The following is a 23,476-nucleotide window of genomic DNA, read 5'->3' on the forward strand; positions in this document are numbered from 1 at the left end:
TTTAACCAACTTCTGCTGGTGAAAGAGACAAGCTTTTGAGCTACACAGAGCTCTTCTTGTCTGGGAAAGGTAAGTTAAATACAAGGTAGAACAGATCGTTTAGCATAAGTCGTTAACACATATTGTACTCCTTTTCTTTTTTCATCTTGAATGTTTCTTACTTGTGGCACCTTAGAGACTGACATTTATTTAAGAGATGTTAAGAGTAACAAGAAGGGTTTCTTCAGGTATGTTAGCAACAAGAAGAAAGTCAAGGAAAGTGTGGGCCCCTTACTGAATGAGGGAGGCAACCTAGTGACAGAGGATGTGGAAAAAGCTAATGTACTCAATGCTTTTTTTGCCTCTTGTCTTCATGAACAAGGTCAGCTCCCAGACTACTGCACTGGGCAGCGCAGCGTGGGGAGGAAGTGACCAGCCCTCTGTAGAGAAAGAAGTGGTTCGGGACTATTTAGAAAAGCTGGCTGAGCACAAGTCCATGGGGCTGGATACACTGCATCCAAGAGTGCTAAAGGAGTTGGCGGATGTGATTGCAGAGCCATTGACCATGATCTTTGAAAACTCATGACGATCGGGGGAAGTCCCGGACAACTGGCAAAAGGCTAATGCAGTGCCCATCTTTAAAAAAGGGAAGGAGGAGGATCCTGGGAACTACAGGCCAGTCAGCCTCACCTCAGTCTCTGGAAAAATCATGGAGCAGGTCCTCAAGGAATCAATTCTGAAGCACTTAGAGGGCAGGGAAGTGTCAACAGTGTGCCCTTGTTGCCAAGGCGGCCAATGGCATTTTGGGATGTATACGTAGGGGCATTGCCAGCAGATCGAGGGACGTGATCGTTCCCCTCTATTCGACATTGGTGAGGTCTCATCTGGAGTACTGTGTCCAGTTTTGGGCCCCACACTACAAGAAGGATGTGGAAAAATTGGAAAGAGTCCAGCAGAGGGCAACAAAAATGATTAGGGGACTGGAAGACATGACTTATGAGAAGAGGGTGAGGGAACTGGGATTGTTTAGTCTGCGGAAGAGAAGAATGAGGGGGGATTTGATAGCTGCTTTCAACTCCCTGAAAGGGGGTTCCAAAGAGGATGGATCTAGACTGTTCAGTGGTAGCTGATGACAGAACGAGGAGTAATGGTCTCAAGTTGCAGTGGGGGAGGTTTAGGTTGGAAATTAAGAAAAACTTTTTCACTAAGAGAGTGGTGAAACACTGGAATGCGTTACCTAGGGAGGTGGTGGAGTCTCCTTCCTTAGATATTTTTAAGGTCAGGCTTGACAAAGCCCTGGCTGGGATGATTTAGTTGGGGATTGGTCCTGCTTTGAGTAGGGAGTTGGACTAGATGACCTCCTGAGGTCCCTTCCAACCCCGATATTCTATGGTTCTATGATTTGAGCATAAGCTTGCGTGAGCTACAGCTCACTTCATCTGATGAAGTGAGCTGTAGCTCACGCAAGCTTATGCTCAGGAATGCATCCAATGAAGTGAGCTGTAGCTCACGCAAGCTTATGCTCAAATAAATTTTTGAGTCTCTAAGATGCCACAAGTACTCCTTTTCTTTTTGTGAATACAGACTAACATGGCTGCTACTCTGAAACCTGTCATTATTCAAGATGAAGTTGCCAGTTAACACCTCTTCAGTCACAGGACAAAAAAAGGGGCTTAGTGGGTTACATATTGTTGTACTAAGCCATAAATCAATTGTCTCTATTCAGTCCATGGTTTTAGTGTCTAGCAAAAGTTATGAATTTAAGTTCCCAAGCTCACCTTTTGAAGAAGTTGTGCAGGTTTTCTTTGAGGATGAAGTCTGAGAGGTCACTTAGGAAACGCTCACTTTGTGAAAAGCATTCACCCTTGGGCGATATGATGCTTTTAACTTTTATCATTTTTCTGTGAGAGTTCATTTGAGACAGTTGTGATTGTCTAGCTCAGGGGTAAGCAACTGTGGCAAGCATGCTGATTTCCAGTGGCACTCACACTGCCTGGGTCCTGGCCACCAGTTGGGGGGTGGGGTTCTGCATTTTAATTTAATTTTAAATGAAGCTTCTTAAACATTTCAAAAACCTTATTTACTTTACATACAACAGTAATTTAGTTATATATTATAGACTTATAGAAAGAGGCCTAAAAATGTTGAAATGTATGACTGGCACGCGGAACCTTAAATTAGAGTGAATAAATGAAGACTCGGCACACCACTTCTGAAAGGTTGCCCACCCCTGGTCTAGATCCACCCAAATAGTAGTTATCGGGGCATTTAGTGCACTGGATGAGGTACATATTGTGACAGGCATGTGTAAGCCCCATGGCTCTCACAAGGTGTGTTGTGGGAAGGACTGATCATTGCAGCAGTGGAGATATGTCTATAGATTTTGCATCTGTTGTTCTGGCAGGAACAGGTGCTGCTTTGAGTTGGTGTGTCCTGGTCTGCAGGAGCTTGCTTCTGATGATGAACTTGCAAGGTTGGGGGGTTGTTTGAAGGCCAGAAGAGGGCATTTGGGACAGATTTCTTTCAGCATGTGGTCCTCATTAAGTATGGTTTGTAATTGTTTAATGATATCCTGTATGGGTTCAAGTGTGGGGTGGTAGGTAGAAACAAGGCATGTGCTGTCAGGGTTTTTTTCCCCTGTATTGAAGCAGGTTCTCTTGGTGGCCTTTGGGATCCATGAGATGATCTACTCTTGTGGTGTATCTTTGTTTGGTGAAGGTGATTGTAAGTGTATTAGGGGATGTAGCCCAGACTTTCTCCTCAGGGCATATTCTGTGGTATCTGAGTGCCTGGCAGTAGATAACATATTTCTTGGTGTGTTTGGGGTAGTTACTGGATCTGTGATGATCTATAGGTTTCTTCTATATAGTTGTCTGTACGGTTCCATTGTTGAAACTGATTGTGGTGTCCAGGAAGTTGATGCTGGTGTAGGAGTCTTCTAGAGCTGTGTTTCTCAACCTTTTTGATACCAGGGACTAGCTTGCTCCTTCTTAACTGTGTCAGACAGATCTCAGGGACCTGCTCCTGTTCACAGACCGGTCGGTTGAGAAACACTGTTCTACAGGGAGTTTGATGGATGGGAGGTGGTTGTTGAAATTGTGGTGGAAATCTATGAGGAAGTTTAGGTCATCTGTCCAGAGGATGAAAATATCGTTGATGTATCTCAGGTATATCATCAGTTTAATGTTGCATTTCTCCAGAAATTCCTCCTCAAGGTAGCCCATGAAGAATTTGGTATGTTGGGGAGCCATCCTCGTACCCATCCAATGGTTTGGGCAAAGTGTTTGTTGTTGAATGTAAAAATATTATGGATGGAGGATGAAATGGATGAGTTTGGCAATTGTTTTTGGGGTGGATATCTGAGCGTTGTCCATTTTCTTGTAGATAATTGAGGCAGGCAGCGATGCTGCCATTCTGAGGGATGTTGGTGTATAGGGAGGGGACATCCATGGTGGCAAGGACAGCGTTCTGAAGGAGGCTGTTAACCTTCCAGAGTTTCTGGACAAAAGCAGTTGTGTACTGCGGTACCTTCTCAAGAAAACGGATAGATGTGATAGTATCACCATTTTAATTGAGAAGTACCACAGGAGGAAGCCAAAAAAAGATGAGAGATTGCAAAAGTAGAGGTAGCGGTTGGTCATTGGTTCTACGGCTTCGCTGGGGTTCAGTGTCTGTGTGTGTGTGGGGGGGAGGGTAGAGATCTCATGGAGCTTACATATAGTAAGTGTTTTAAGAGGCTGCTGCTCCTTCTGTAGAAGTTAGAGAAGGCAGAAGTTTTCTCCTGCAATGTTGCCAGGGCTGAACCTGGAGGCATGGGACTGTGGTTTTAAATGCACCTTAAACAATTAAATGTTACTAAATGGTTTAAAATATTGAATTGCAAAATAAAGGATATTTTGATTTTAAATGGAGTCTAGGGATTCTTGGAATTTTAGTAACTATAAATTTTTGCATTTATCTAATCAGTTGACTGTGGCTTAACTTCACTTACCATGACAAGCCCAAATCAGCATTGTACTTCCCACCCCATGACTTTGATCTGAAAAGTGAGGCACAAAAAAAATCTGTTAGTTGGTAAAACAAAGAGCAATGTTTAGTTCTCTCAGAACTGCAGGGATCTGTGCTTGAATGGTGAAGTGAGGGAGCATTTTTGCAAACAGTGCCACCACCTGGAAAAAATACTTCAACACAGCAAAAAGGTCCAAGCCTGGAGCTTCCTAAGATAAGACCAGGTTCCTCATTTGATTTCTAGGACAGTTTAGTATGCAGACCAGATAGTCAAGCTTAGGCATTTGAGTTTTCCTTACCAGACTTGGAGATGTCCACTTACCTCGCCTGGCTCTAGGTGATTTGAAGTTGCTCCGTGGGGTTATAGCAGAAGGTGGATACAGTGAATACTGCAAGCCGGAGATTCAGAATAGCCTATGCTCTAGAGTAGGTCGAAGGGAGACAGGACACAGCCCTGGTGGGCTGGAACGCGAGGCTGGGGCTCAAGAGGAGAGCGACCCTGTAACATGGTAACAGGTGAGATGGGGCTTTCGGGACAGTTGGAAACCATAATGGGTTAGAGCAGGACACTGGCCTGGGAGGAGCCTGGGAGGCATGACACCTGTGAGGCTGGGTTTCAGGTGCCATGGTGAAGTAGAGCAGGAGATGGGGAATTGGAGCGACCTGGCTGTGGTGGCATGCGGCAGGACAGGGAAGGGCCTGAGGAAGCAGGTCAGACGGGCGGCGGTGGCCATGACTCAGGGAAGTCCTAAGGGCGCTGATGGGTAGGTGGGTGAAAGGGAGACTGGGGGCTTAGCTTGGCCTGAAGACCTGGCTGGGTGGAGAGGCTGTAAGCTCAGCATGGCCTAGGGACCTGGCAGGCCAGCGTGCTAAGAGGGCGAGGCTGGGGTGGACGTGGCTGGGACTGCCCAGGAGCCTGGCTGGAGGAGAGGGCACAGGAAGCGGAGGGAAGGCGCCGGTTTGCACCGCGCCCCCCAAAGGGGGCTATTACTTATCAACTCCTTTTATAGTCTAGTGTGGGCCGCCCGCCCTCCTTGAAGAAACTACAATTCCCAGCAGGCGCGGCGGCCCTCCAACCCCCGCCCTCTTGACGCATCTGCGGGCCGATTGGCTCAAACCGCCCACCGAGCTGGGAATCCCTTTGGTCGGGGCTGCAGTCACTCCGAGCGCGGGCAGATAGACGTTATAGGCGAGGGAAGGGGCATTCTCGAAGCGAATCCGTGCTGTTGGCGTGGCGTAAGGGCTGCCGCGGGGAAGGAGTGGTGGCGCAGTTGGCGTGGCGCAGGCGCAGTGCTGGGGGAGTTTACTGAGCCCCAGACAGCTGGAGGAGATAAACAGAGGAGGGGGCTGGGGAGGGACCGAGTCCCAGCCAGCCTGGGGCTGCGGAGCATGGCGAGGGGCTAGGGGGGGCAGCCCCACCCGCCGAGGGATCCGCCTGTCCTGGCCCAGGGGCCGGGCCGTCCCCTGCATGGATGGAGCCTCTCAACTTCCACTCGCTGCGGAGCGTGCGCGCTGAGGAGGCCTGACAGGTAACACCCCCCCCCCTCCGGCCAGGTAACTGCTCCCCCCGCCACTACACCCTGGGCAGGTAACTGCTCCCCCCGCCACTACACCCCGGCCCTGCCCCCCCCTCCGGCCAGGTAACTGCTCTGCCCCCCCCCCGCCACTACACCCCGGCCCTGCCCCCCCCCTCCGGCCAGGTAACTGCTCCCCCCGCCACTACACCCCGGCCCTGCCCCCCCTCCCCAGCCAGGTAACTGCTCTGCCCCCCCCCGCCACTACACCCCGGCCCTGCCCCCCCCTCCGGCCAGGTAACTGCTCTGCCCCCCCCCCGCCACTACACCCCGGCCCTGCCCCCCCCCTCCGGCCAGGTAACTGCTCCCCCCGCCACTACACCCCGGCCCTGCCCCCCCCCTCCGGCCAGGTAACTGCTCCCCCCGCCACTACACCCCGGCCCTGCCCCCCCCTCCGGCCAGGTAACTGCTCCCCCCGCCACTACACCCCGGCCCTGCCCCCCCCTCCGGCCAGGTAACTGCTCCCCCCGCCACTACACCCTGGGCAGGTAACTGCTCCCCCCGCCACTACACCCCGGCCCTGCCCCCCCTCCCCAGCCAGGTAACTGCTCTGCCCCCCCCCACGGCCACTACACCCCGGCCCTGCCCCCCCTCCCCAGCCAGGTAACTGCTCTGCCCCCCCCCCGCCACTACACCCCGGCCCTGCCCCCCCTCCCCAGCCAGGTAACTGCTCTGCCCCCCCCCACGGCCACTACACCCCGGCCCCCCCCCCCCCCTCCGGCCAGGTAACTGCTCCCCCCGCCACTACACCCCGGCCCTGCCCCCCCTCCCCAGCCAGGTAACTGCTCTGCCCCCCCCGCCACTACACCCCGGCCCTGCCCCCCCCCCTCCGGCCAGGTAACTGCTCCCCCCGCCACTACACCCTGGGCAGGTAACTGCTCCCCCCGCCACTACACCCCGGCCCTGCCCCCCCTCCCCAGCCAGGTAACTGCTCTGCCCCCCCCCCACGGCCACTACACCCCGGCTCTGCCCCCCCCCCTCCGGCCAGGTAACTGCTCTGCCCCCCCCCCTCCGGCCAGGTAACTGCTCCCCCCGCCACTACACCCCGGCCCTGCCCCCCCCTCCGGCCAGGTAACTGCTCCCCCCGCCACTACACCCTGGGCAGGTAACTGCTCCCCCCGCCACTACACCCCGGCCCTGCCCCCCCTCCCCAGCCAGGTAACTGCTCTGCCCCCCCCCGCCACTACACCCCGGCCCTGCCCCCCCTCCCCAGCCAGGTAACTGCTCTGCCCCCCCCACGGCCACTACACCCCGGCCCTGCCCCCCCTCCCCAGCCAGGTAACTGCTCTGCCCCCCCCCACGGCCACTACACCCCGGCCCTGCCCCCCCTCCCCAGCCAGGTAACTGCTCTGCCCCCCCCCACGGCCACTACACCCCGGCCCTGCCCCCCCCCCTCCGGCCAGGTAACTGCTCCCCCCGCCACTACACCCTGGGCAGGTAACTGCTCCCCCCGCCACTACACCCCGGCCCTGCCCCCCCTCCGGCCAGGTAACTGCTCCCCCCGCCACTACACCCCGGCCCTGCCCCCCCCTCCCCGGCCAGGTAACTGCCCCGCGCCCCCCCCCACGGCCACTACACCCTAGCCCTGCCCCCCTCCCCGGCCAAGGAACTGCCCCCCCGTCCCCGCCACTACACCCCGGCCCTGCCCCCCTCCCTGGCCAGATAACTGCTCCCCCTCCCCGCCACTACACCCCGGCCCTGCCCCCCTCCCTGGCCAGGTAACTGCTCCCCCCCGCCACTACACCCTGGCCAGGTAACTGCCCCCCCTGCCACTACACCCCAGCCCTGCCCCCTGGCCAGGTAACTGCTCCCCCGCACCACCACTACACCCCGGCCAGGGAACTATCCCCCCCTGCCACTACACCCCAGCCCTGCCCCCCTCCCCGGCCAGGGAACTATCCCCCCCTCCCCACCACTACACCCTGGCCAGGGAACTATCCCCCCCTCCCCCTCCGGCCAGGGAACTATCCCCCCCTGCCAATTTGCCCCTGGCTCCCGCCCCGCCCCCCCCGGCCAGGTATCTGCTCTCTCCTCCCCACCACTACGCCGCTACCCCCCATCTAGGTAACTGCCCTTCCCCCACCACTATACCCCTGGCCCCCCTGCCCCCCGGGCTAGGTAACTGGCCCCTCCCCCACTACGTCCCAGTGGGCCCCCCTGCTAGGTAACTGCCCCCTCCCCATTACACCCCCGACCCTGACCTTACCTCCTGCTAGGTTACTGCCCCTTCCTCCATTAAACCCCTGGCCCTGCCAGAAAACTGTTTCTCCCCCCGCCCCACTATGCCCTGGCCCTGTCCCCCCACCAGGCAATTACTCACCTCCCCCACTACGGCCCTGGCCCTGGCAGGTAACTGCCTCCCTGGGTGAGGTAACAGCTCCCTTTCTCTGCCACTACACCCTCTGCCCCCCAGGTCCTCCTACCCTGGTGAAGTAACTGGCCCCCAGCCCTGCCAGGTAACAGCCGCATCCTTCTCCTGCTACACGCCCCTGTCCTGCCATGTAACTGCCCCCTGCCCTGACAGGTGACAGTCCCATCTTCATATCCTCACTGCTGCATTCTCATGACAAGTAACTACCCATTCTCTTCCCTGCTACACCCCCTGCCCTACCCCTCCCAAGTAACTGCTTCTATCCCTACATTGTCACTCCTTTCTCCTCCTGCACCCCAACAGGTAACTGTCCCTCTGCCTCCACTCTCCCCCACATGTCTGCCTGCCCTTTGCATACCTACTGCTCTTGCGTTCCCCCTGGCAGGTAATTGCTTTGCTTGTCCACTCCCTTAACTAACTGCTTCCCTCCCTGGCTGCCCCCATGCCTTCCCTGTTCTCCCCACTTTCTTCTCCATCCCCATCTGGTAACTTTCCTCCCTCCCCCTATTTCCCTTGCCCTGACATCTCTGCCCAGCTTCCTGTCCCTTGACAGGTGATGTGCTGCCATCCCTCCTCCTGACTCCCAGCCAAGTTCTTGTTCCTCCCAGGTATCTAGGGTTATTCCGTAGTGACACCCGCCTCTGGACAGTTGGGTTTGAAAACCTAGTATAAGTCTGAGTTTGTTTAAAAACAAAACAAAGACCCTCCACAAACTCTGCCCCAACCAAGCTGATCCCTCTGAGAAGTCGTATGCTGGATTTTAGGAGTAGGGAGTGGAGCCCTGCAACATGACCTGAACCCGATGGGACCCAACTGCACACGTTGGGGTCAGGTGGGAAAAGAACGAGATCAGTTTTGGGTTAGATTAGCTCTCTTCCTCCTCCCTCTAGGGTCAGTGTGATGGCAGCTGCATGCACCGGTGGCAGCTTTTCTGCTGCCCGCCATCCCCAGCCGCACTCTGTGTGTTGCGGATGGAGTGTGCCAAGGAGTGGCAATGCCTCTCACTCTGCAGTGCACACACAGCAGGCCATGGTGGATGGCAGGAATAGGGCATGCAGCCACCTGCACGGATAGCTGCCATGCTGACCCCATGGGTAAGAGGGGGTGATGGCAGCTGTGGCGTTGGCTCACCTTTGGTAGGAACAGTCAAGGTAGGGTCAAAGTACTTGACCCTCTCCAGCTTGGGTTGGACCTAAAAATGAGGCCCGAGCAGATTTCTAGTAGAGAGGTTATTTTACTTCTGTGTTTGGCGCTGATGGGACTACTGCTGGAATCCTGTGTCTAAGTTCTGATGTCCACAATTCAAGAAGGATGTTGATCGATTAGAGAAGAGCCGCCAACATGATTAAAGGATTGGAAAACATGCCTTGTAGTGGCAGGCTCAGGGAGCTCCATCTATTTAACTTTCACTTTAAGCTAAGAGGTGGTTAGATCTGTCTCTAAGGACCTGCATGGGGGGCAAATATTGATAATAAGCTCTACAGTCTATCGGACAAAGGTATATCAAGAGCCAAGGGCTGGAAGGTGAAGCTAGACAAATTCAAATAGGAAATGAGGTGTACATTTTTAACAGTGAGAGTAATTGACCATTGGAGCAATTTACCACTGGTTGTGGTGGATTCTCAGTCACTGGCAACTTTTAAACCAAGACTGGATGTTTTCTTAAAAGATGTGTGTTCTAGTTCAAAAGGAATTACTTTGAGGGAGTTCTGTGGCCTGTGCTATGCAGGAGGTCAGACTCGATGGGCGCAATGGTTCCTCCTGGCCTTGGAATTGATAAACCGTGCTTGGGGGTTGCCAGGCCTTTGTTGCTCCTCCTGTTGGGTCCCTTCCTCTGCCAGGCCAATGAGCCACTTGCACCTACAGGCTGTTGTGTTTCTTAGTCTCCGCTCTAATCCCAAGAGGGTGATTATGCCAATTCAGGGATGAGTGGCTGTGGAAGGATGCAGTTTAAAGTAAGTTTGCAGTATTGCAGCCCATGCTGTGTCTGTTGTGTGGGTTAGCTTCGTTCTGGGCATATCCGAGCTCCCCTGTGACAGAAAGCTAAGAACCCCTCCAAGTTGTGAGCTGGTGCTGCCAAATCTGTAGTTCCTTTCCCACCTGCCTCATCCCATTCTAACCAGCTTCTTTCTCTGATGGCCCAGATGTCTGAAGAGTTAGATAACAGCTCTGTCCCCGTTCTCTTTCCCCTTGTTCCTAGGGGTTGACTGCTGCTGACAGCACCTTGTGCTGGATTTCTGCCCCCCACTAGCTTATTTCCCCTACTTTTCTAAGCCTCGTTAAAAGGGAATCTTATCAAGGAGCAATGACACTGTGGTAGGCATGGGGGGAAAAGGTGGGTGGAGCTAGTGTGTTGGTGAGTACTAGCTTGTGTTGGATGGGTGAAAATAGTTTGTGTGTTGAGGGGGAGAGTCATGGAAGTTTTTCCTTGAGATAAATCATATTTCTGAAAGGACCATGGGGAGGTAGAAATCAAAATATGACTCTTTTTTCGGGTGGCCTTGGATTTACAGTCTGAGAACCCTGAATTATGCCCAGGAGGTTTGGGATTAGATCACTCATTTAATGACAACCTGTAGTGGTTTCCTAGAGGACTCCCTCCTATTCACTTGGCATTGGCAGAACTTTTTTGAAGCGTAAGTGATACCAGGTTTGAACTTTGAAGTACAAAAACTGTCAAGCTCACAGGAAACTTGTATACATGTGTAGGTAACTGTATGTATAAGGACAGGTTTCAGAGTAGCAGCCGTGTTAGTCTGTATTCGCAAAAAGAAAAGGAGTACTAGCTCAAATAAATTGGTTAGTCTCTAAGGTGCCAATAGTACTCCTTTTCTTTTAAGTATAAGAGGTGTGTGTGGGGGGGGATGATTTTTGGGGAGGAAAGGTAGTTAGTGGGTTAAACTAAATCTGTTGTTCGTACAAAAATCTAGTAGGACTCTGAGATACAAAACAGATCAAGGACTACAGCTATCTGTATTTTGACTGTAGTGACTTCCTGCTGCAGGGGTCAGTTGGAGTTGACCAAGAAGGCACAGAGTGTTCCTGAGCAATGAGCAGGACTACTGGGTGAACTAGTCTGGTAAATCTTGTAACTCTTTTGTGGAGTTCTTTGGGAGTGTCTTTCCAGGAAACTGCTGCTGTCTGTGCTCCTAAAGTACTTTAACTCCACAAACATTAACTGGGAGGCTGGTGAGGCCAAAGCCTGTAGAATTCTGCAGATCATTAAGTTTTGGCTGCAAACTTTAAGAGATCAAACTTTGCAAAGTGTCAGCTGCCTTTGTAGACCTTGTCTGTTCTCCAGCATCACCTGCACAGGATTGTTCTGTTATGAATTATGAAAAAGTGCTACAGAGGATGGGGAAGTTGGGATGGGGAAGAGTGTGAGAAGAGTGTAAGGATGAAATCCCATCTGCAGTATCTCCAGACTTTGTGGAACGGTGAGCAGCAGGTAATTAAAGGAAAAATCTGTTCTGGGTTAACTGAGTTGATCATAAGGACAACTGCATGAGGTTTGTATGGGAAATATGTTCCAATGTGGCCTAATACCCTGGCCTGTTTATATTGCTTTAGCGTTTTTTAGTAGTATAAGAGTTCAATGTTGCATGTACCCAGAGTGAAGTTACTCACAGCACAGATAGTGCATCGGTAGTAATCGTGTAAGTTTACTGTAGAATGTGGCACAATGGTAGGGAGCAATCCTTTCTTCCCAAGAGATGCCAGTGCATGCTTGGGGAGGGGGGCTTCCAAATGCATTTGCCCCTTTGCCTCTCTGAGACTATCAACAGGGAGGGGAGAGTCTGATGATGATTTTGTGACATGGATATATCTACTAGGAACAGATCTGAAACACACCCACTTGTTTTGCACAAACCATAGAAAAGCCAAAGGTGACTAATTCTCTATTGTCACTGGTTTGAATCCAGCCCAGGTCCTGGAGGTGAGAAGGCTCCATCTCACTACTAATCCCTTGACGTACCCAGTCCCCCTACCTTGTAGCAGAAAAAAATCCCTCATTTTAGAGGGGAGAGATCAGGAAAGCGGAGGATATCAGACTTTCTGATCTTGTCTCTCACCAAGATGCGAATATTGAACTGAACTTTAAAGTAACAAAATAATAATTCAGTTAGTGCTTTCTCCCTCGGTGGAGGGTGCTATATGGAGTGCCGGGAAAGAAACCAAGTGAACGAAGAGATGGGAATGTAAAGGGGTTCCTAGTAAAGGAAAGAAAATGGTAGAAACTAGTTGGAGTCACAGGTGGGGTGAAGAAAAATGTGGTTGTATTAAACCAAGCCTTGTAAAAGTAGATCAGATGCCCCTTATAGTTTTGCATATTAGCTGGCTTTCAAGGCATGGCCTGAGGTTCTTCCCTAAGGTATTAGGTCCCACTGTACTTCCTGGAGCACCTTGGTTTTTCCTGCAACATCTCTGTCCCATCTGAGTTTTTAGCCTGATCTGGCTCATAGCTTGAGGTGCTGTAGCTACAGACTGCAGTGGGGCATTATTATGCCAGGGACATTCAAGAAACTCCCTGACAAAATACTACCAGCTATATGGTATAAAACTATGTATAAAATAAACAAAATTAAACCAGTTTGCTCTTAAACAGATTCCAGCTGGGGTGGCTCAAAACATGCTTTTTTGAATAACTAGGAAATATCTAAAAATGAGCCACATGAGCAGAGAGACCTGCTGCTAGAGAAACATACGTTGACTGATACGTTCTGTTGGGGGTAACGAATGTGCATGGCCTTTTAGAATCCTAGAAGATCAGGTTTGGAAAGGGCCTCAGCAGGTCATCTAATCCAACCCCCTGATCAAAGCAGGACCAATCCCCAACTAAATCATCCCAGCCAGGGCTTTGTCAAGGCTGACAGTAGAAACCTCTAAGGATGGAGATTCCACCACCTTCCTAGGTAACGCATTCCAGTGCTTCACCACCCTCCTAGTGAAAAAGTGGGACATCCAGTAATCATTTGGACAAGAATAATTAGAAGCCCTTAGATGTACTTCCCAGGAGATCCATAAGGTTTAAGAGCCTTAATCTAAACTTTAATTTAGAAACAGATCCCAAAATAATCAGGGACAATTATCTTTAAATCTTAAGAGTAAGATAGGATGACTAACAGAGTGGCAATCCAGTTTATTAATAGTGAGCACTTATATAGTGCTCATCTGTAAAGCACTTTAAACACTAACTAGCCCATGTAACTCTTGTGAGTTAGGTAAGCATCAAACATGTGGCGAAAGTGAGGCAGAGATTGTGATTTGCAGATTATGTCAAATTGCGGGGTGGAGGGTTGCTTTCTCTTTGGAGGAGAGGATCCAAATTCAAAACTACCTTGACAAATTGGAGAACTGGTCTGAAATCAACAAGATGAAATGTAATAAAAACAAGTGCAAAGTACTATGCTTAGGAAGGAAAAAATCAAATACACAATTACAAAATGTGGAATAGCCAGCAAGGCAGTAGTAGTGCTATAAAGGATTTGGGGGCTATAATGGATCACAAATCGAATGGCTCAACAATGATGCAGTTGCTGAAAAGGCTAATATTCTGGGATGTATTAAAAGGAGTATTGTATGTAAGACACTGTGGGTAACTGTCCTGCTCTGTTGGCACCAGTGAGGTTTCAACTGGAATATTTTGTCCAGTTCTGAGCGCTGCCATCCTTTAAGAAAGATGTGAACAAATTGGAGGGAGTCCAGAAGAGGGCAACAAAAATTATGAAAGGTTTAGAGAACCTGACCTATGAAGAAAAGTTTAAAAAAAGTAGGCATGTTTAGTCTTGAGAAAAGATGGGGTGGAGAGAGGGGGAACCTGATAAGTCTCCAAATATGTTAAGGGCTGTTACAAAGAGGAGGATGGTCAATTGTTCTCCATGTCCACTGAAGGTAGGACAAGAAGTAATTGGCTTAATCTGTAGCAAGGGAAATTTAGGTTAGATGTTAGGAAAAACTTTCAAACTCTAATGGTAGTTAAGCTCTGGAGCAGGCTTCCAAGGGAGGTTGTGGAATCCCAGGGTTTTTAAGAACCAGTTAGACAAACATCATTGAGAGATGATCTAGGTGTCCTTGGTCCTGCCTCAGTACAGTAGGCTGGACTAGATGACCACTCAAGGTCTCTTCCAGTCCTAACTTTCTTTGACTTTCCCGGGACTACAGACCATGCCTGATCTAGGATTAGAAGTTGGGAGATCCCGGTTCCCAGTCCCCTTCTCAAACCACTAGGTGATCATTTGGGACCTGCAGTCCAACTGGACAGATTTGAAGTTTAAAATTAGTTCTCTTGAAGAAGGATTTAGGATCTTGCAGGTTTGGTTCTGAAGACCTGTTGAGCAATGAAGGTGTAGATGAAGAAAGAAAAAAAGCAATTTTTCAAACTTTCTCTCCGAACCACCACCACTTCCAAGACACACAGACTTACATAATTCTTCCTGATTAGTGTTTAAAATCTTACAAAATTCAGAATCAAGACCAAATTCTTACTAGGCAAAAGTAAACTGGAAAGCATGAGAGTAAGCCGCTTGACCATTTTGTCCCAAGCCATTCCCCTCTTGCTCTTGTATCAGCCAAATGCTTAAAAATAAATGTGCAAAAGTCCTTTCTGGGTTAAGGGGCATGGGCGGGGGGTATTTAATAGAAGTGCAAATTGTTCACTTATAGACTTGTGCAGTGGTGGTAATGACTTTAAGTTGGGACAGTCCTTAGCAAAGACAAGTGTCTTGTTGTAAGAGTAACTTGCTCTTTCCCCCCCCCCCCCTTTTTTTTTTTTTTGACATTTAGTGCTACTGATACGCAGGATTGCCAGACCTGAAGACAGAAATTCTTCATATAGCTGCAGAACAGGTACAGCATGGGAAGCACTGGGGCGTTTATGTGCCCTGTCCCACTAATATTCCTAAATCATGCCGTGGAATGACCACCAATACGGGCAAAGGGGTAGCTGAGTCCTATTGACTGCTCTGAGAATCCTAACAAAAGACTTCATTGGTGGTTCTGTGGACGCTTGTCACTGAGAGCGAAACTATGACATCCCAAACTCATTCCAAACGAGCTACCAAACTGCCAGCCAGCTGAGCATAACACCCTTCTGGTTACAGCAAAACTGGGCTGAGTCTGAATGGTCAAATGAGTCGAGACTCCATATCTCATTACTCAATCCCAAAAGCTGGCCCCCTTGCAAAAATAGCGAATGACTGGCTTGTCTCTGTGCTCCTTCAGCGAACTGGTAGTTCACGATGTTCAAAATTGCAAGCGGGGGGGAGGGGATTTATTCATAAATGGAACTTTCTGAGATACTAAATGCTTTTCTTGGGCCACTGTTAACAAGTTGAAGAATTTGGGAAGTCCCCTACTCTTGGCTAAATGTCAGTTTGTGTTGGTCTATGTGGAGAAGGAGGGAGATCTTCATTTTTATGAAGATTTTTATGTACATCCGCTTACCTGCTTGGCATTCCGACTGACCACATAGAGTTGAATTAAAAGGGGTTATTAGAAGAAGCAGGAAACAATACAATGGCTAGAGATAAGATATAGATTCCCAAGGCTGGAGCCAGCACTGGGCATGGAGGTTTTGATACTGACCTGTGCACAGGCTGGGTGGCCCACTGAAATGAGTCGGGGGTGGAGGTGACGCTCCCTCTCTGAGCCCCACCAAACGTTCCTCCACGCCCCCCCTCGGGGGGTATGCCTTGCAGTTTGAAAACTGTTGATGTAATCTGACCTCCTGTGTAACACAGGCCATTGAACTTCCCCAAAATAATTCCTGGAACAGATATTTTAGAAAAACATCCATTCTTGATTTTAAAATGGTCAGTGGTGGAGAGTCCACCACGACCGCTGGTAAATTGTTCCAATTCTTAAGTACCTTCACTGTTAAAAATGTGTGCCTTCTTTCCAGTGTGAATCACTTCACCCTCCAGACATTGGGTTGTGTTATACCTCTCTACTATCTCCCCGGGAGGGGGGTGGGGGGAGGGGAAATGCTTCAATGATCCTTTAGAGAACTATGGGTGGGCTATTAATTTGGATGTGCCTACATGCCTGACTCCAGCCAAGTAGTAGGCTTATTTTTACAGGTCTGGGGTCTTAAGATCAGAAGGACATGAAATCGTTAAAAATCCCTGTCTGGAGAGGAAGAGGGAAGTCGGGGAGTGATCAGTAGCTGCTTAGGGGGAAACGGGGATCGGTTCTGGGTCCAGTTCTCTTCAATATCTTAATGATTTAGATAATGGTATAGAGAGTACACTTATAAAGTTTGCAGGTGATACCAAGCTGGGAGGGGTGACAAGTGCTTTTAAGGATAAGATTAACATTCAAAATGGTCTGAAGTAAATAGGATGAAATTCAATAAAGACAAATGCAAAATACTCCACTTAGGAAGTAACAATTAATTGCACACGTATAAAATGGGAAATGACTGCCTCGGAAGGAATACTGCGGAAAGGGATCTGCAGATTGCAAGCTAAATTAGTCAATGGTGTAACACTTGCAAAAAAAAAGTGAACATCATTCTGGGATGGATTAACAGGAGTGTTGTAAGCAGGACACGAGAAGTAATTCTTCCACTTTACTCTGAGCTGATAAGGCCTCGCCTGAAATGTGGTGTCCCAAACTGGACACAATAGTCCAGTTAAGATTATGACAAATTGGAGAAAGTCCAGAGGAGAGCAACCAAAATGTTTTGTCTGGAGAAAAAAAGACTGAGTGGGCACAACAGTTTCCGAAAAAGGTTGTTACAAGTAGGAGGGAGAAAAATTGTTCTCTTTAACCTCTGAGGATAAGACAAGAAGCAGTGGGCTTAAGGTCCAATTTGAATCGCCCTTGCTGCAATTTAAGAAAAATTTTGTCAGAGTGGTTAAACACTGGAATAAATTGGCTAGGGAGGTGGTGGAATCTCCATCACTGGGGATTTTTAAGAGCACGTTGGACAAACACCTGTCAGGGATGGTCTAGATAATACTTAGTCCTGCCATGAGTGAAGGGGACTGGACTAGAAGACGTCTCAAAGTCCCTTCCAGTCAAACACTTCTGTGATTCTATGAAACCCTTACATGGTGAGGGACTGAGGCAGAGAATGCAACAGGGGCAGTTGGTCTGAGATAGAGGCCCTGCGGCATTTCTGAGGCAGCCAGGCTTGCCTAGGTTTTTGAAGAAGTGATGAGATTTAGGCAAGACCCAGATGTGCAGAGCTCTTGGGATACTAACCCTTTTATCTGTGTGCTGTGTACCTTGGGGTGAATGGACCATATGTCTGTTTAGAAAAAGTGGTTTTGAAGCACTTTTATCTACCTCTGATCACAGGTTCATGGAGACCGGTGTCTTGTAGATGCCAAATCCAGTTGGGCCTATCATGTTATCACTGTTGGAAATGGGATCTGATGCCCTGGGCAGAGTTGTAGAACCGTGGGGCTCTCATCAGAGGGAGGGAAGGTAATTAGTGAAGGCTGTCATTGGGGGTGCACGCGTGAGAGACTGCAAAGGGGTATAGAGTACTGACCGTACACTGGGAATAGGGGGTTTTGTAGCCTGGCAAGGCAGTGTAAAGTTGAGTAAACAATGGAGATTCACTCTGGAAGAAGTGCAGGTAGAGACCTGTTGCTTGGAAAGATTGACGCGGAGGTACTGTGGGAAAGATCACAGGTGAAGCTTACTGCTGAAAAGTCAGTCTATTAAAACTTGATGTTCCCTTCCCAGAGAGGTCAGTAGAAATTCTCTTATCTTCACTCTGAGCCTAGCAGAAAAGTGACTGACTGGAAACAGTCTTTACTGGTTTCTCTGACAAAGTAGTTTATTTTGCACATTGATGTTTTTTACCCAGGACTGGCCTTGGGGACAAGTAATGATTTGGTGCCCTGTGCTCCTGGGGGCCCTGCAGTTCTGTGTCTACCTCTGAGTTGGAGTCAGGCTGATCTCCTTTGCCCAGTGTTGGGCATAGAAGGGGAGGTAGGAGCCAACTCCCCATCCCCATTCCGCACAAAAAATATCTGGAAGGGAGTGTGACAATCTTATTTGTTTCCACTGGGTTTGCTGCTGGGATAACCATAGAATGCATCCGATGAAGTGAGCTGTAGCTCATGAAAGCTTATGCTCAAATAAATTTATTAGTCTCTAAGGTGCCACAAGTACTCCTTTTCTTTCATAGAAGATGTGTTATTCCCTTATGGAATTTATCAACATTGTTGATAAACTGGCCTGGATAACCAGAGGTTAGTTTAAAAAAAAAAATCTGATAGTTTAATCATCTTACCTCAAGGTTAGAAATATTGATGACTTGTATGCATTCACAATGCTGCCTTTTAACACTGAGTCTGGGAGGTGGGATTAATAGGGGTAATGTTAAGATCACTTGAAAATGTAAGGCCTCTTAATGGGCATACACACCAGCTTTCTGGTAACACTTCATGTGTAAACAAAATCTGGATTGAGTAGCGAAGGCCCAGTAGTGCTGGCCATACCTAGAAATGCTACAGACATGCTGTCCAAACTCCCCTCTTCTCATCCTGATCTGCAGCACCTTCTTCTGTTCAAACCTTGAACTTCTGATGTGCAGAATTTACAAAATCTTGTTTTAAGATGTGTGCAAAGAGGTAAGAATAAGACAATAACATTCACGGTCTCTCCTGATCTATTCTAGGAATTGTTCCCAGGCTTCTGGGGTGACAGGCTATCCCACCTTGTTTCTTCTTCTCCACAACCCCATTCACCAAGACCTATTTATCTGATCAATGACTGCTACACACAGCTAAAAAGTTCACGTTTAGGAGTTCTAACATTCCCTGTTATACCTGAATTTCAATCTCTGCTTAGCATTTCCTGATTCTTACAAGTTTAAATAAGATCCTGAATGTTACCCTCATTTGGAGTTGTATACTGAGAGCAAGCTAGATTAGTTCTCATGAACTCTCGTTAAAGAGAATGTCACGTTTAATTCTGGTACCCTATAACATAGAATGTATATTAAAACTTGAACTTTCAAAGCTGGGTTTAAAAATATTGAAACAGTGACAGGTACAGCATCCTTAATAATTGAATGAGATTAACCTCACTGAGAGCTGATGTTTTATTTATACTCCCATCAGCTGGACCTCCTGTTGAGAACAGGATTGAGACACAAGAATGTATTTCACATTCGTATGCTGAGACTCAAATTTCAAAGCCTTTAGGCAAGTTATGTTAATATACTCCCTGAAAATTAACCACCTTTATTATCTCGGTTAGTTTGTTCAAAACCGATCCCTCCTTGCATTCAAAAAGTCACCATTTGCTGATCTGAACTGTCAAGATGGCAGCGATGTCTGATCACGAATTCGTCTTTATCATATCGAAGGAACACTTGTGCTCTTCTAGTAATTTACTGTAGTTCATAATCAAATGTAGTAGTGATCAGTTGTGTTCAGTTGCGATTTGTTTTCCTTTTAAAATGGAGCCTCCTGACTAGAAGCAAAAGGCTAGAAAGCATACATATGGAAGAGCTTGTACACACTATCACTTACGTCTATATAATGTCTGACGCACAGGGGTGTGAATAAGCCACTCCCTGAGTGATGTAAGTTACACTGACCTAACCACCAGTGAGAGCTTTTCCCACCAACATAGCTACTGCCTCTCAGAGAGGTGGTTTTATTATGCCGATGGGAGAGCTATCTCCCGTCGACATGGAGCATCTTCACCAGATGCACTGCATCGGTGCGGCTGCGATGCAGTAGCCCTTCTGGTGTAGACTAGCCCAGTACTCTTATTACATTGATTGGGTTGGGGGTAGGAGGGACCCAAGACTTGCATCGTTGACAGTCTCAGTACTTTCAAGGTCTCTGCTTCTTACAGGGCTTCCCTAGAAACAATTGTTCTGTCATTTTACTGTCAGCCGTCTCCCTTCTGCCCTTCTGAGTCCCTGCTTCTCACTCCTGAGTTTCATGAAGGAGCCTTGCATGAGCCTCACCAGTTCTTTTTGCGAAGGGAGCTCAGCACTGCCATTAGTTGGAGACAACACTTAATTAGCCATGTGTATAAATGACCTGTTAAGTTTTTCTTTCTCTGTTTGTAGGTAATTAAATGTCTTTACTGTGGATCTCCGCATTGTTGGAATGCTTGGATGCACTGCACCTCCCCCTATAGCTTTCTTTTGTCTGCCTCATTGTGAGAAGATGGCAAAAGTAAACATTACTCGAGACCTCATCCACAGGCAGATCAAGGTATGTGTCATCCCAGACACTTATTTGTGGTTGGTGGATGGGTAAGGAGAGTGTAATGTTCATGCTGGAGCAGTTCTGTGGGGATAGTCTTCACAGAACTAATATCTGCCATACCCCATCTTGCTGAGATCTTGTTAGTTTTCAGAAGGATTGACACTTGGCTGGGAAACTTTGCTGCAGGAAGTTGTGCTGTGGATTAGGTAGGGGGGCACTTTCCTTCAGAGTAGATATTGAACTACTGCCCAAGCATAGTGTTGGGGATACTGTATTGGTGGAGTTACCATCTGGATGAAACTTAAGAGGTTGTGGTGACTTGTGATCAATTAAAATCCCTTTAGTAGATTAGAGGTGTTAACCTCTGAGCCCTGGCCAAGTTTCAGCTCTGACAAGTCTATACTTTAACTTCCTGAGCAGTTTCCTTTGGCCCCCCAACCTGAAGCAAATACTCACCAGCAACCACACACCCCACAACAAAGACTAACCCAGGAACCTATCCTTGCAACAAAACCCGTTTCCAACTGTGCCCACATATCTATTCAGGGGACACCACCATAGGGCCTAATCACATCAGCCACACTATCAGAGGCTCTTTCACCTGCACATCTACCAATGTGATATATGCCATTGTGTGCCAGCAATGCCCCTCGGCCAATGTACATGGCAAAACTGGACAGTCTACGTAAAAGAATAAATAGACACAAATCAGATGTCAAGAATTGTGACACTCAAAAACCAATCGGAGAACACTTCAATCTCTTAGGTCACTCGATTACAGACCTAAAAGTGGCCATTCTTCAACAAAAAAACCTTCAAAAACAGACTCCAATGAGAGATTGCTGAATTGGAATTAATTTGCAAATTGGATACAATTTACGTAGGCTTGAATAGAGACTGGGAGTGGATGGGTCATTACACAAAGTAAAACTTATTTCTCTTTGTTTCCCCTCCTACTGTTCTTGTCAACTGCTGGAAATGGCCTACCTTGATTATCACTACAAAAGGTCCCCTCTTCCCCCCCCCCCCTTTTCTGGTAATAGCTCACCTTTCCTGGTCACTCTTGTTACAGTCTTTATGGTAACACCCATTGTTTCATGTTCTCTGTGTATATAGAGACAGGTTTCAGAGTAGCAGCCGTGTTAGTCTGTATTTGCAAAAAGAAAAGGAGGACATGTGGCACCTTAGAGACTAACTAATTTATCTGAGCATAAGCTTCATGCATCGGATGCATTCCGATGAAGTGAGCTGTAGCTCACGAAAGCTTGTGCTCAAATAAATTGGTTAGTCTCTAAGGTGCCACAAGTCCTCCTTTTCTTTAAACTTTTTTCTTTCCTAAACTGTTGTCATGCTAGTATTTGTATTTCTAAGGCACTCATTACCATTGTGTCTTCGAGTTGTAGTATGGTGTATTAATTGTTTGTATCTTAAATTTGTAAATGCTTGGGAACGAATGAGATGAAACATGCAAGATTATAATAATGCCAGCACTGCCTCCTTTCCAGGTATTGGGCAGGAGGGCAGAACATCCAATGCTCTGACTTAATTTCCTGCACTGTGGCCCTGTGCCCACAGTGGGGAATGCAGTGGAACTTGATTAGTGGCCTATAATATGGCACCAACAAAGTATACACATGCTGCTCTGCCACTCTCTAGACTAAAGTGTTAGGTGCTCAGTGGTTTGGGCTCAGGATACCTAAAAGATTGTCTAAAGCTCCAGGGCAAGGACTGCAAGTAGGGTTACCAATAGTCCTGTATTGTAAGGGATGTCCCTTATTTAAATAAAATACCGTCTTGAGCTGATTTAATAGGGGACAGACACCTTTTATCCCATATTTCAACCAGGGTAGTGCTATTTGTTGGCAACTTGATCTGGTGCACAGGGTCACAATGCCACTCAACTTTGGCCCAGCCACCCCTCAATCGTGCCTAAGCAGCCCCTGGACCTCTGGGTTTCTCTGGTATTTTTTAATTAGTTTTGGCAACCTGTCTGCACAGTTCTGCTCTTCAAGCACAATGGAACTATGCATAACAAGGATAGATCCCATTCGGACATGGGGTGGAGCTTTCTTAAGGGCCGATCCAAAAGCGTGGAATGAACTTTCACAGGAATTAACCATCAGACCTTGCAATTTTCTGCTCCAAGTGCAAGGTGCACTTTTTTTTATCTTACTTTTGCAAATATAAACAGTATACATGTATTCTATTAAATTATTTAAAAACACCTTTATCCTTGTGGGGGAGAACATATTTCCAGAAGGGGCTCAGATATTATGGTGACAAGGTCTATATAAGAAGCTTAATGGTATAGAGCCTCTCTGCATTTCATGAATAAAGAGTTAGGGTGATATATGGTGTAACTAGAACATACTGCCTCTCCATTTAGCCTCCCTTCATCTGAGCCAACTACTAACCTATCGATGATCTCATTAAGGAACACAGGGGAACAACCGTCCTGAATTTGTATTGGCACAGCACTGTGGTAACTGATCTCTTCTCTGTGGAACAGCCTATGCTAATAGTACTGCAGTTGTATGCCTCTGTTCTGTCCCTCTGTCTGTGTGTCAAAGAAGGCTGTCCAGTACAATATCCCAACTATCTCCTGTCTAGCGGTTAAATGTCTCAGGAAGACTGAGAATAGCCTTGGAACAGTGAAAATGCAAGTGTGGATTTTGTAGTAAAATGACACTTGGTTCTCAGGACAGGGTTGTATGTGTCATGGTAGATTTTTCTGAATAGCTCTAGTCTAGTGCTTGCATTATCCTTCAGCTGTGACTTGAAGCTTCTGGCGTTCAGCCTGTTCTTGCCAAAAGATCAGGCATCCTTCAAACTCTTGGGTGTATCTTTTTGGCAAAAAATATAAAACAGGCAACCCTTCTTTTTTTTCCTTGGGTCACCCTGATTCTTATCTCAGGTGCCGGACCTGTCTGTGCCTGGCAATTGGGGTTTTATCACTAATAGTGGTGAAATGATGGCTTCTCTCTCTTTCTGAACTGGAGAATACAACAAACCCTGTGCGTGAGTGTTCTTCAAGCTGATAAGAAAACACAGAGGAAAGGCATCTGGCTGGTGCCCTGGCCCATTTTGGGAGGGAGTTTGTGTGTGTTTTCGATGATTGACTCTGCTCCTCGGGATAAGGGAGTGTTCTGTGCTTGCTGTAGTAAGTGTGGTGGTTTTCCTTCACATAGGAGAAGGGCGCCCTGGGCTTTGAGCGGCACTATCATGTTACTGACCCATTCATCCGACGCCTGGGCCTAGAAGCAGAGTTGCAGGTGAGTGAAGAGTGCAAGAAGAACAAAACTACCTACCTGTTCCCCGTTAAAAACTACATAACACGCACCTGTCTGAGCTCCATA

General features: G+C 48.1%; 1 protein-coding gene across 3 annotated transcripts in view; it reads left to right on the forward strand.

Moving 5' to 3' along the window:
• The first annotated feature begins 4,483 nt into the window (after nucleotides 1-4,483).
• The window catches only part of WDTC1 (WD and tetratricopeptide repeats 1), a 47,086-nt gene continuing 28,093 nt past the window's right edge, over nucleotides 4,484-23,476 (forward strand). Inside the window, exons 1-4 of one of the 3 annotated variants that reach the window (XM_084652245.1) lie at nucleotides 4,484-4,503; nucleotides 14,716-14,778; nucleotides 19,979-20,126; nucleotides 23,309-23,392. In XM_084652245.1, the coding sequence (XP_084508371.1) occupies nucleotides 20,019-20,126; nucleotides 23,309-23,392 (192 nt within the window). In that variant the 5' untranslated portion in view covers nucleotides 4,484-4,503; nucleotides 14,716-14,778; nucleotides 19,979-20,018. Of the gene's footprint in view, nucleotides 4,504-5,251; nucleotides 5,517-14,715; nucleotides 14,779-19,978; nucleotides 20,127-23,308; nucleotides 23,393-23,476 lie in introns of those variants that run through there. The other 2 variants (XM_084652244.1, XM_084652246.1) reach the window with 2 other exon arrangements.

The sequence above is a fragment of the Lepidochelys olivacea genome (assembly GCF_965140295.1).
Source record: "Lepidochelys olivacea isolate rLepOli2 genome assembly, chromosome: 19".
Taxonomy (NCBI): Eukaryota; Metazoa; Chordata; order Testudines; family Cheloniidae; genus Lepidochelys; species Lepidochelys olivacea.